The sequence below is a fragment of the Perissodus microlepis genome, chromosome 17, assembly GCF_051167445.1.
Source record: "Perissodus microlepis isolate ML-2025 ecotype Zambia chromosome 17, ASM5116744v1, whole genome shotgun sequence".
Classification (NCBI taxonomy): domain Eukaryota; kingdom Metazoa; phylum Chordata; class Actinopteri; order Cichliformes; family Cichlidae; genus Perissodus; species Perissodus microlepis.
Genome location: NC_140477.1, coordinates 1,565,356 through 1,579,139, shown reverse-complemented (window position 1 = coordinate 1,579,139; position 13,784 = coordinate 1,565,356). Strand labels below are relative to the sequence as shown.

General features: G+C 48.0%; 1 protein-coding gene across 1 annotated transcript; it reads right to left on the bottom strand.

Moving 5' to 3' along the window:
* Positions 1-561: 561 nt before the first annotated feature.
* Positions 562-9,160, bottom strand: LOC146368979 (nuclear receptor subfamily 2 group F member 6-like). The gene is made up of 5 exons (XM_084910899.1): positions 7,377-9,160; positions 6,474-6,568; positions 3,247-3,581; positions 2,917-3,163; positions 562-2,342 (listed from the first exon to the last, which is right to left on the bottom strand). Exons 1-5 carry the CDS (start codon positions 7,646-7,648, stop codon positions 2,068-2,070), a joined length of 1,224 nt encoding a protein of 407 aa, XP_084767025.1. The 5' UTR covers positions 7,649-9,160; the 3' UTR covers positions 562-2,067.
* Positions 9,161-13,784: the final 4,624 nt, after the last annotated feature.

The following is a 13,784-nucleotide window of genomic DNA, read 5'->3' as shown; positions in this document are numbered from 1 at the left end:
AATTCTGTTTGTGTAGCAGTCAAGTGTGAAACGAGTTAGCCTAAGGGGCTCTTATGAGGTCACCGACACAACCTCTTCAGCTGCATTAGCCCATGCAATTCTGCACATACTCTGTGCCGCATTCAGGCTGCAGGTATCAGTTATTTCCATCACACATCTGTCTTCAGCAGTTCATTTAAACCTGTCATAAGCAGCTGAATGAGTTTTATTGCCTCCAACAACCAGTCACGGCGCACTCGCGACCCGCGTCTGACCAGAATCGACTTTTGGCCTTTTTGACTGTATTGTTTCACCTTTCTACACGTTGGTGTGAAATGTGGTCCTAATTAGTGCACAAATCAGAGACCGAATGAGGAGTCGCCAAGAATGAGGGACGATCTCATCACTTAGTCCAAGTTTGTGCCAAATTTTGAGAAATTCTCATGTTTTCTGAGAGAAACCCCACCTCCTCCACCTCCTCCACCCCTGCATGTAAACGTGCCTGATACAGTAGTTCCCGGTGGTCTCTTCAAACATGTTACACATGAAGTTATCCGTCACGTCTGAAAGAAAATGCACCACTCAAAATAATGTATACGTTTATTTCCAATGCAAAAATAACGCGCGGGCGTCTTTTGCATGTTTCAGTTTTGCCGCAGTCACACAAAGATGATTCTTTTAAACGTAAAGCTACACAATCAAATCACTGGAGTTTACATCAAAGCGGTGAAGTCGTCTGACAGCGCGAGGGATCGTGGCCTCGCTCGCCTTTTTTTTTTAAACAACATAACTGGAAATGTAAAAAGAACAGAAATGATCACCTGCTCGTCGTCTTACTTCAGTCAGTTTGGCAAAACAAACATCACAATTCGTCGCGCTAACACACCAATAACGAAGTTCCTCTCACGTCAGAGTGCCGCTCACAATCCTCTCGAAGAGGCCGCTGACACAAAATAACAACTCAAACACATCTACCCTCACAAAAGCACAGGACACAGAATAATCAGCCAAGCGGGCGTCACCTGATTCAGTGTAGCTTCCACTAAATGATCTCAAACGATTAAAGTCCTCTCACATGACATTTAACATTTTAATCTCTATTTCTGGCTAAGACCTGCCCGCTGGGTCTTGCTGTTTGCTTACAGTGATAGCAGTGCCTTGATCCCTTTGTAAATATCTTTAACACACATACTTCTCTATACAATCTCCATCTGTCACCGATGTATAAAACATGAGGTAATAATGTCCGACTGGGATGCGACCGTCCCGAGGAGCCCGGCTGTGTTTAAGTACATTCGCTTGATTTCTAACGGCAGCTTCTGCAGCGCTGTGTTAACGTACTAAAAAGAAACAGTTCAACATTTTCTGCTGATAAATGGTCGAGGAGGTCGGCGCCGCTCTCGTGCCCGTTTGAGGCTTCAGCTGCCGGCTTTAAGCTCAGAATATAGACGAGAAAAGAAGATCGTTGTAACCTTCCAGCACCTCGTAAAGGGGCTAAAAAAGCTTTTTGTGCTGTCTGCTGGATTTGGTACCTTTGCACAGAGCGAGCTGAAGCTGGCACAGCTTCATATTTCTCATACAGTCCTGAGTGATTTACTTTGATCTATGTTGAACACGGCATACAAAACAGGTCTCGTATATACATCTGCAGCCTCCTCTGTGTTGAAGCGCTGCATGAGGCGACGCGTCGCCGTCTTCACAAATGCTTCGTCTGGCAGCAAAGTCTCTTACTTCAGCACAAAACGTCACACAGCTTGCGTGCGACCTGCACGCCGCGTCCCGGCCACGGCAGCGTACAGCAAGTGGCGCTGCTATGGCTTCGTTCAGAGCGCACTCTGGTTTCAAGTCACACTGGGGGCGATGGGGGAGGAGGTAGTGCCGGCACGTGGCCTCGCGGTAAGGAGTTTTACCGAAAGCCGAGTTCATCCGGAATGAGGGCGAGAGAGGTCTGCTGCAAACGATCAAACTTTCTTTTCCCTGAAAGCAGCTTTGGTGTCATATCGGGCAAACTTTGCAGAGCTAACGAGAGGAAAAAGTGACCTCCACAGCTCTGAGTCATCTCAGTGTGATCTCACTCCGGAGCTGGCTTTACTGTCCCGGTGCGTAGGGCCAGCTGATGGAGCTCCCCGATAGCTGCATGTCTCGGATCAGCGTCTCGATCGGCGTCTTGCCCACCAGCCGCATGAAGAAGAGCTGAGAGATGAGGTTAGCCGGCACGGCGCGCAGCGCAGGGAGGCGCAGCAGCAGGCGGCCGAAGCGCTGAGGCTGGTTGGGGTACTGCAACCTCTCGTACTCCGTCAGGGCGACCTGAGCCTTTTCCTGCAGGGACTCCACGTGAGCCGGGTCTGTCAGACCACAAGCGTCTAAAGGCAGAAAAACAGAGGCTGTGTCATCACCTGATGACCAGTGCAAAAAGGTTTTGCTTGCTTTTTGTCTGAAAGTGTGTGCACCAACTTTAAAAATAGACATTTCTGCTGCAGATTGTGAAAAATGATAACATTCACTTCTGTGTTACTTGTTTACATTTTCCAAAGCTTTCGACTGGGCCAGATTGGAATCTTTTGGTGGGCCGATCGTGGTCCCTGGACCTTATGTTTGGCACCCCTGTTTTAAAGTCTTCTGTAAACAGAACTCAGAGATCTGAACTTTATTTTGGCCAGTTTGACATTTGTTTGTGTTTATTTATAATTCTTACACTTTACTACTGAGTAACAGGATATCTGTGGTTTGGACTACTTGATGATGTCAGAGGTCAAAGAGGTCAAATCAAAGCGTCTCCCTGAGACGGCGGTGATTTTATTTCTGAGAAACGTGTGTGATGCCTCCGACAGCTTTGTTTTGGTTCTCTGTGACCAAACCGTGGGCTCGGTTTACAGTAAAGAGATCGCACCGCAGTGAGTCAGTCACATAACCTCGAAAGAAGAAGATCAGACTTACCAGGAGAAAACAGCGCGATGGCTTTGAGGCAGCTGTACTCGGCCGAGTCCACCTGAAGCCTGTTCAGCTTTTCCACCTGGTCCTGGAAAATCCTGACCTGATCCATGAAGGACACGACGCGCTCGGCGGACATGGGAGACGAGTGAAAGCCGGCTGCCGCCAGCAGAGGAGCCATGTGCAACGGGAGAGCAGACTGAGCCGCGTTAAGGATGAACAGCTCGCTCCAGCTCAGTCTCAGCAGCGCCACCTGTGGAGCGAAAGGGTCACTTTGAGCCACGAGTGTCTGTTGTTCAGTTTGGCGACTGCAAGTCACCGCACTTTAGACCTGACCTGCTCTGAAACCGGGAGCTCCGGGAAGTACGGGATGTTTCTGGCCCACTCGATGGTGCTGAAGAGGAGACGGGCTGCCAGCTCGCAGATGCTGTCGATGCCCATGACGGAGGCGCCGCTCGCAGATGCCTGCATCTGTGCCTGGCCGTACGGCGCCCCGTAGCGGCTCGGGGGATACGGCTCGGCCCGGAGGAGCTGGGAGATGAGCTCGGACACCGGCTGGCCGTTGAAGTAGTCCGCCCCAATGTGACCTGGACCCACACCCGCGATCCCGCCCGCCAGGGAGTTGGGACTGATACCTGAGTGCGATGGAGGGATGCGACCCCGCTGGACGGCTGCAGAGAGAGAAAACCACTGAAAACCACTCGCTTCAGTCCAGAGAGCGAGTAAATGAATGACACGCTGCATGTATGCAACCTTTATGTTCTTGCCCCATAAAGACGCCTCGGTACAGATCAATAAAAATGTGCTTGATGACGGTTTGAACAGTTTACAGATGTTTCCCAGGGCAGGCGCAGAACACCAGCTTCTGAGAAAAACCCCACCCTGAAGTTCTAGTAGCTGAAACATGACACAAACCAGTTCACAGAAGAGCTTCGAGGGGTCGGGAGTTTACAGAGTATACTTTTATTAAATCAGGTGTTTTGGCTCGACAGTGTCCACGAGTAGAACATGACTAACATAATTAGCTCGGTCCAAAAATCTGTTCTAGTGAAATCTGAAACTCCCGTGGGTCAGGTGGTGCAGCGGGTTATTCAAGACTCCTCCTGTCTGCATGCCAAAATATTGTTTGCCATGATACTCAACCCGCTGTTGCACCTGATTCATCCACTGGAGTGTGTGCAAATGTTAGGAAGCCCTTAGCTGTAGCTCGGGGGAATCAAAGATAAGGCCCGGGGCCCAGAATCGGCCCAGCAAAGGCTCCAAATTTGGCCCACTGGACAGATTTAGGAAGGTGAAGCAGGGCAGCAACGTCCCCCACAGTCATGCATTCTTTCTACTTTATCTCCTATAGAATCTGTTTAAAGCAGATCCACGGTGAGAGAAAAAGCACATTTTCTGTGAACAAAAAGTTTCTGTTTTACTGTTTTGCAGTTTGAGCAACGAGCTACCAAAGTCCTTCAAAGAGTCGTGCTGACAGATTTCTTTCATTTTGCACAGCAGCTTCTCTTTATTATGTAGAAAAACTAATGTTGCACTTTTTCTCCTCTCCTAAAATATCAGGGATTAAATGTATAGTTTAATCTTAAACGGCGTAAAGAAGTTTACGATGTAAAATGAGTTTGACGTCCTCGGTGCAGATGTGACTTCTGAGACTGGATAACACAGACTAGCAGCAGAAAGGGCTTTAAATGCTCAGGTGAGTAGAAAGGTGCTATACAACTACACTGCTTTAAAAAAAGGACAATTACAACAATCATCACCTTTTGGTTCTTAGTTAGTCTCAGTCACATGGACGCTACGCTCTCCCAGCTCAGGATTAAATGTTTGCTGGGTATATATTTGCTCACCTGGAGGTCACCTCTTACCTATACGTGAAACATCGACTTCTCAGGTGCAGGGAGATTAGCTCTTTACGAGTTATCCATCAGGACTGTTTGTGTTTTTATTGACACTGTCAGACAAAGGCCATCGTTTGCTGTGCTGCTTCTCAGTAAGTGACCTCTGCACTTGTTTGGTTTATTAAGTTGCAAAAGAAAACAGAGTTAACCTGTTACAACAGCTCAGTTTCTTTGCAGGTGTTTAAAAACAAACAAAAAACGACATCATTAGATAAAAAGTTAGTTATGCTGTCGATCTGTAAGCAGCAGATTAGATTCATCCTCACTGCGGTCGCACCGAGCACCATTGGTATTTACTTTGGACCCGTCGTGACATCTTAATAAACTCTCCCACACACAGTGTGTGTGACTGCAGCGATCGCCCGTTTTTCAGCACATAACTACTAAATACAGATTCGCACCGGCACAGGATGAAAGAGCCGGTGTCTGTGCGTCGCCGCCGCTCTGTAACAAGTAAATCAGTAGTGCGATGCTTTTGTTGCTTTTATACATTTGAAATCCTCCGCTCTGCGTGCACCAGATTTCCGTTTTAAATTACACCGAATCAAACGTAGCGCTGGTGTCAAAGTCTCGCTAAAGGCAACCCGAACGGCCGCTTCCCTCACTGGGTCAGAGGTGAGACGCACATTTCCAGGTAATGTGGAAACAGCGCAGCCTGCGTCACGGCCACGCTCGGCATGGTTCACTAATAACCGCAGGCCAAATGTAACCCCTGGCACGCTGCACCGTGCGCACTATGTATGGCACAGCGTCTGGTGTCCACTGACACAGACCGAAATACAAGTGGGGTAAGGTTACAGCCGAGTACAATTACAGCTGAGGTTTTTGTCAAGTCAACTCGACGGCAGCGAGTTGAGGGTGGAAACGCTGAAATGCTCGCACCCATCCAAGACAAAGGTAATGAACCGTTTTCAGCACATGAAGCAGAGTCGGGGCTGTCAGTCGGTGGTTTTCCTCGTGTGACATTTAAGCATTGTTGCTTTCTGCTGTTTCCTGAAGCTCAGCTGCTGCATCTGAGTGAAAACAGGCTTCAGCTGACAGATAACTGGATACCTGGACAATGTCCCAGTAGGTGCTTCAGAGCTGTTAAGCAGCAGCAACCAGCATCCTCTCTCGGTGCCAATCAGAGTTCCCAGTTTAAATGTAGCTTTGCCATCATCATCAAGCCCAACAAAGGCGCCCGTGTGCCTCCACCTCAGTTATCTACAACACTAAAAGCAGCTTACATATTAATGCATAATAATAATGCAGCGGTAGTTTGCAAGTGGCAAAGCAAGTTGTTCACCTGCTAATGCTTTCAAACGGAGCATTTTCCACTCGCTGCTTATCCTGAAACCTGAATTCCTTGTTGCTGAAGGTAACAGAGCAACAAGTTGTAAACACAGCATTCGTGACCTTTTGAACCGATACGACCGGCTTGTCTGTAAATATTTGTGAAATTTCAGCAGATAAGGAGCCGACGTGAGCGTTTCTGAATAAGGGGTAATTATGACGTGGCTCCCCTCGCTGCGGCGCAGGAGTGTTTCGGTTTTTGTCGTAATCAGACTGTGGACGCAAACATGGTGATGGGTGCACCTTTCAGTGGGATCTTCCACCACGGCAGCAACTCCACCCGTTCATTATTATTAATGACCTTTAGCAGGAGTAGGTTTGAACTTTCGATACCTTCTTTGCGCATCCCGACCCGGAAGCACTTCTTCAGACGGCAGTACTGACACTGGTTCCTGTGGTGCTGGTCGATCTGGCACTCTCGGTTTGATCTGCACAAAGTGCAACACAAACATTTAAAGATGAAAGCCGGAACTGAACTTAATACAGACAAACTTCCTGTATGGGATTGAAATCTCCCTCCTTTCTCTCCCTCCCCCCCACGGACACCCTCCCTCCCCCCCCCCCAGAGTCATGATAAGTGAGCTGGAGTGGCTGAAAGCTATCGAGGCTCGTGACCTTTGTAAATCATCAGCTCTACACGCCCTTGCGTTGCCTCTTGCAGCAGGTTGAGGTCTGCAAACATTTCACAGGGAGCTCTTTCAGCCCCAGATGTGACAAACCAACAACACAAAGGAAAAAAGGACGTGTTGCACTCAGAGGTAACACTGCAGGAGAAATAAGTTTACTGGGCGGCTGAGAGAGGTCTCAGTAACAGAACTGAGTTGCAACATGATGTTCCTGTGGTGAAGAATAATGGGAATGCTGACCTTCTGAAGCAATCCATCCTCACATGACTGACCTTCAGTGCTTTCATTTCTGTTTTTTTCTCTTTTTTTGGCTGTTTGTGAGGCTGGATCGGAAACTTCAGGAGTGAGAAATGGACTAATCTTCTGAATGACTGTATAACAGCTTATAAGAAAGTCATACACTAATGTAATCAGATTACAGAGTGTGCACGGTGTCTTTAGAGATATAAGGGCATATATTGCTGCAGCTGTGCCCGTACACCTGCCTACAGGAGGAGTCACAGATGCTGCAAAGTACCATTTCTAACAGAGACTCGAGTTTGTTTTTAACTGTATTAAAGTGGTTAAAAAATCTTCTCCACGTGCAAAGCAACGCGTGTTCTGTCCCTACCTGCAGGAGTAGCTGAGGTTTCTCCTGATGCTCCTCTTGAAGAAGCTCTTGCAGCCCTCGCAGGTGAACACGCCGTAGTGCTTCCCGCTGGACTTGTCCCCGCACACCACGCAGTCCACCACGCAGGCCTTGTCGTCGTCGCCGACGTCCACGTCGCTGCTCCCGGCCCGGGGCGACCCCTCCTCATCCTCCCCCCTCCTCAGGTAAGCCTTTTCCCCGAGTCCGTTAGCGCCCCCGTTGGGATTACCCCATCCTCCGCTCACCATGGCCATATTCTCTGAGACGTGCAGCCCTGTGAGTGGATCATACACACAGACCTGCTCCGTCCCACCGCCTTCCAACGGGCTCTCCGAGTCTAAAGAGCCGATTCCGCCCCCAACGGCAGCGATCCGAGAGATTCAAAGTCACGGGGGGAAATTCCGCCTCTTGACCTTTCTCGTCTTTGCCGTCCGGTCGAGCTGACCTGTGGGTCTTTCCACGTTCTGTCGTCCCTCTCTTCTTTAATCCCCGGCTCTCTCTGTCCTGTTTTCCGCCCTGACCTCTGATCACGCTGGCTTCCCGAGGTCCGACAAAACTTCAGACGCGCACACACAAACACGGTGTGCGGTTCAGAGTTCAGGCGGTCGAAAAGGGTGCAGCCTCGCTCTTTTCACAGGAAACAATAAATTACACTTTGGCTCCCTCCCTCTCACTTTCTTTCTCCGTCTTCCCCCTTTGAAAGAAAAACTCTCACCTATCCCTAAGCATAGTATGTGTCTGTGTGTGGGGGGGCAAACAGAGCCTCTGTTGCCCCTCGCTCTGTTCAGCGCACGACTTTCTCTGGGAAGGACGAGCAGGCGGGAGGCGAGTCGTACACAGCCCTCCTTCACGCAGGGTTAAACTGCCCTGCCCTCTGCTCTGACTTATAAACTCGTCCAACCAGTTCCTGTTGTGCTGAGGTTTTTATCTGTTCATCAGAGCCAGTTCTAGCCTAGACTCACTCTTGACTTGTCGAGGCTGATAGTGATGGAGAGGAGGAAAAGATTTGCCCCGAAAAATAAGCCGAGGAGTTTGGGAAACTCTGACGAATAGACTGCCTATTATTCGAAAAGTATATTTAAGGCTATCTGCACTCGAGTCCAGGCTTGATATGAAAATAAGTAAAGAATTAGACGCCTTTCACTCTCAGGAGCAGCAAAGTTCACCTCCTGTTTCTGTCGTCCGGGGTGAAGTTGAGTTTCTCTCGTGATCCCTTTCAACTGTTTTAAAGTCAGCGGGGGATCAGATGTCACAGAAGGAAAAAAAAAAGCAACAACAAGCTGAAACAAAAGCAGAGTTGAGAAATCTCTTCAGCTGCAGCTGCCTCTCCTCTCAGAGCTTTACAAAGTGCTGCCTCTCTCTTCCTCCTCTTGTTTTGTCAGTACTTGTCCATCCAGCAGTAACAACTAGAGGCCAGAACTTCTCTCTGCATTCCCTGTCGGCGAGTCACGGTGTACTGTTGCACTCTTTGCTATTCTGCCTGTCCTTTTTCCCCCTTTCTGCCTTTCCTTCTTTCTGCCGGCCCCAGCAGGAATAAATTAGGCAAACAACAAGCGCAGGAAAAAACACGGTCACAGACCTTTCAGCGAAAGCCCGACGCTGCTGCTGCAGTGGAGAGCAGCCCGGAGATGGCCTCGTCTCTCTCTCTCTGAATCCCCGCTCTGTGTCTCTGCCTCGCTCCCTCCTTTAGGGAGAGTGAGCGTGTGTCTGTGTGCTGAGGGATTTGACACTGCTATTCAAGCCCTGCTGTTGCCATGGCGCTGCTCGCCTTATAAGGGCAGCGGAGTCAAAGAGCACAGAGTGGGCTGCAGCCACACACAAACACACATGTACACAGAAAGAATGCCTGACTGGCTGCCGGTTTCTGCCCTGACCCCGGGCCCGCCTGGGAGCAAAGGGGTGGTAGGGGCGGCGGCGACGGTGGTGGCGGTGGGGGGAGTTAACCTCTATGCTGAAAGAGAACGAAGATGAGGGGGGGCTCAACGAGCGCACGGCATTCACACTCGTGCTCTCCACTCCGCTCTAATCCCAAAGACTTCCTCCGACTTTGTTGACCCAATAATAACAGGGAGCGCCTGTTGTTGTTGAGCAACTTGTCAAAAGGTTATATGATACGCCGCCGGCTCCTTTTCACACCTGCTGCGCACACTCACAGGCCTGCGCGAGGCACGGCCGACAATCGGTGGCGCGACCTTTCTTTTCCACATCGAGACGGAGGATTTCGTTTATTTGGATGAGCAAGAGGAGGAAGATGTTGTGATTTTATGCAGACATGGTGGTCAGGAAGATGATCAGTGCAGGGACAGGAAGTGATGTGGGAAATAAGGAAGTGGGGCCATGCAGTCAACAGTAAACACGTGTTTTAGTTGTCTAACCTTAACCTTACATACATATGTTATTTGTCCTAAAGGGATTTGCTGGTCGCCCATCTCCAGATGCGAGTTGGTCTCTTGTACACACTCCAGTCTGGTCATGAACATAAATCATCTCTGCCTTCATTCGTTTTTGCTTCGGTCATTTTAATTTAAACTCTTCTTCTCTGAAATAACTGGTCTCTAGTCGCCACACTGCTGCCGCTGTATTGCCAAAAGCATTCAGTCGCCCATCCAAATCACTGGAATCAGGTGTTCCAGTCACTTCCATGACCACAGGTGTATGAAATCATTCACCTGGGCATGCAGACTGCTTCTACAAACATTTGAGAAAGAACGTGTCGCTCTCAGGAGCTCAGTGATAGGATGCCACCAATTTCCTCACTACTAAATATTCCACAGTCAGCTGTTAGCGGTATAACAAAGCAGAAACAACTGGGAATGACAGCAACTCAGCCACAAAGCGCTAGGATGTAAAGTCACAGAGCGGGTAGAGCGCACGCTGAGGCAGGCGGTGTGCCGAGGTCGTCAACTTTCTGCAGAATCAGTCGCTACAGGCCTCCGAGCTTCATGTGGCCTTCGGATCAGCTCGAGAAACGTGTTCAGAGAGCTTCGTGTGATGGGTTTACGCGGCCGAGCAGCAGCTTCCGAGCCTTACGTCGCCAATCGCGATGAAAAGCACGCTGGACTCTAGAGCAGTACACACATGTTCTCTGACGTAACAAATCACGATTCCCCAACTGACAATCCGATGGACAAGTTTGGCGGTTGCCAGGGGAACGGTAAGCGCCTGGCTGCATTGTGCCAACTATAAAGTTTAGTGGTGTGGGGTCGGGCTCGGCTTCTTAGTTCCAGTGAAAGGAACCCTTCAGCTTCAGCCTACCATGATATTTTGAACAATTTGATGTTCCCAACTTTGTGGGATCAGCTTGGGGACGGTCCTGTTCCAACATGACTGTGCACCAGGGCACCAAGCCAGGTCCGCAAAGACATGGATGAGCGAGCTTTTTGGTGTGGAAGAACTTGACTGGCCTGGTCCTAATCTTAACCCAACAGAACACCTGGACCTGAACAGAACATCTGGAAGAACGGCCGAAACTTCCCATAAACTCGTGGAAAGCATTCCCACGAGAGCTGAAGCTGTTATAGCTGCAAAGGGTGGGTCAACATCATATTAAACCCTGTGGATTAAGACTAGGACGTCACAGTCACATGCGTGTATGCGTGTGGAGGCAGATGAGCAAATACAGCGTACTTTTACCTCATTCTTAACCACAGCGCAGGTTACTGGCACAACTGGTCAGCACAGTTAAGGCCATCAGTTTAGTTTCACTGCAGGAAAAAAGCTCATTAAAACGTTTTTTAATGATTCAGGTGACTTTCTGTTGGACCGCACCTCATTGCACGTGCACTGAATGAAACCCTGAAGAAATATTCACAACTACACTTTCCTTTACTTGCTGATAAGGCTCTTCAAACTTGACAGGTTTGAAGAGCAAAATAAATAAATAAAAATCAATGTCCTAACTAAGATAACCCCGATGCTTATTTCCTTACACTTGAAAGCAGCAGGATGCACTACAGCTTATCTCTAACTCGTCCTCCAAGAAGTTTTGTTTATATATGACTAGTCAGTTTTCCAAACATTGTTTTCATGGAAATCATAACTGCTTCCTGCATTGCGAATGTTGGCCGTATGTCACAAGACTCTGACACCAGAAACCGGGGTACATCCTGAGTCAAGCGTGCAGTCGGAGCAGTGGAAGTTTACAGTTTTGGTAAGATGTTAATCAAGGTTACGTGACACTTTTAGTCATTCTTAAAGTGAACTTTCCCGTATTAAAACAAGTGCGCAAACTTCTAATGTTCACGTTTTCCTTGACATTGCCCAAACCCAACCACAAAAATGTTTTCGTAGATAACAAGAGCACGGTCATTTTAGATAATCTGGATGATTAGTGCTTTAATTTAGCAGCTAAAAGCACGGCAACGTGTACATAAGGCTTCTGTCTTACAGCTCTAAATCTAATTTGCCGCCTGACTCATCCATCCATCGTCTTGGCGGTGGGCAGGACTCCTGTGGAATTCCTGGCCTGCTTTCCCTGCCACACCAGCAGTATTGTCATGTGAAGGTCTCCGTGAAAAGGGGAGGACAGAATAAACAATCAGAGCCTCCAACCACAGTTTCCAATAACAGCCTCCAAATAGAGAGCGAGAGAGAGAAAAAGGAGTGAGGTATTCACTGTTGCTTCCAAGCAGGCACGGCTTAAAGAACCTCTATGTACCAAAAAGCGTTTGCTCATCACATGGTTTTACAGGAATTCCCCCTGAATGACAAAACACGCTGTCCCTGTGGTCTCTGAAAGAACACGTTGTCTCTGAAGATTTACCGAAGTCAAAGAGTTAAAAGCTGATACAAAAAAAATTGGCAGCAAAGATTTATTTGTTTTCCAGCTTTGTACATGTGAGCATTTGGTAACTTTAACCTACATCCAGCGCATGGATCAGCCTTTTGTCTGGTTAAGAGGTTATCAGGGTTTAAGCTGCTGGAAGTTGAATTAGTGCTTTCCTGTAAGCCTGAGCGTGTTTGTCTGTTAGCAGAGGTCAGACCTCCATTATATAGAGCTGACTGAGGAGCATGCTTAAAGCTCAGCTCCTAAATATATTAAATCTGTTTGTCATACACAGTGAACACTTTTCTAAGAAGTGTTTGTGCTTAATATTATATAAAATGTGATAAGTGACACGAACAAAGCCAACGTGAGAAAAAAGCAGATCATTAGATCAGTTAGATCTTGTAAATTAAGCCTTTATCAAATAAAGACTAAAGATAAAGTCGACTCATTTGGGCAGCTCAGAGCTCGTGTGACCAGACCAGACCAGACTGTGAGTTTAGCATAGCTCCCCGTGCGCTGCAGCTGCAGCTGCATCTGTTTGGGTGCTGCAGCAGTTCGACAAGCAGGGCCGAGTCTTTGAAAGCCGGAGGCAGTGCACGCACATACCCTTGTGCATAAGTACCGTACATGTGCCTTACTTAACCAGAGGTTAGTGGATGTGTGCGTGTGTTTGTTCTTTGCTCTTTGACCTGCAGGTCAGGAATGCAGCTGCTCTCAGCGTGAAGTCGGCTGTGGCGCATTCTCAACGCTCTCTGGAGCCCAGAGCGATCCGGGACCCACTTTTCGTACGCTCACCTGAACACCGCATTACACGGCACACGAGCGTGCACCGACGATGGATCCAAACTGTTGAGATTTGGAATAATCGCACAAATATTTCTGTATTATACCTCCTTGCAGCTGTTTCTTAGATGTACAGTGTACATATTTTCCCCGCTCTCTTTCATAATATCAGTCTTACTCTCTGTTCTCCTAAACCTCATTTTTATTTCTTAATCCTTGTTGCACATTTATAGTTTTGTACCATCTGACAGAATAAAGTCCTCACCTGTGCCCTGTCAGCTATGTCGTTTATTTTGCACACTGTTAACTTGTGGGATCAACAAAGTATCTATCTATAATAATATTTCTATGCTGTAATAATATTTATGCTTTTCAGTTCAAATCAGTTTTATTAATACAGCGCCAAATCACAACAACAGTCGCCTCAAGGCGCTTTATATTGTACGGTAGACCCAACAATAATACATACAGAGAAAGCCCAACAATCATATGACCCCCTATGAGCAAGCACTTTGGCGACAGTGGGAAGGAAAAACTCCCTTTTAATAGGAAGAAACCTCCGGCAGAACCAGGCTCAAGGAGGGGCGGGGCCATCTGCTGTGATTGGTTGGGTTGAGAGAAGGAAGACAGGATGAAGACATGCTGTGGAAGAGAGACGGAGCTTGTACTGACATAAAATATGTTTTCTTTTTTTAACATCTGTGTGAAATGATTCGTGCACGTATCAAAGGCTCGTGTGCTAACATGGCTAATGTTACCGGTGATAGTAAAAAGTCCAAACGGAGCACAAGTGAGCGAACATTTACGCGAGCGCCGTCTTTGAATATGTGAAATGCATT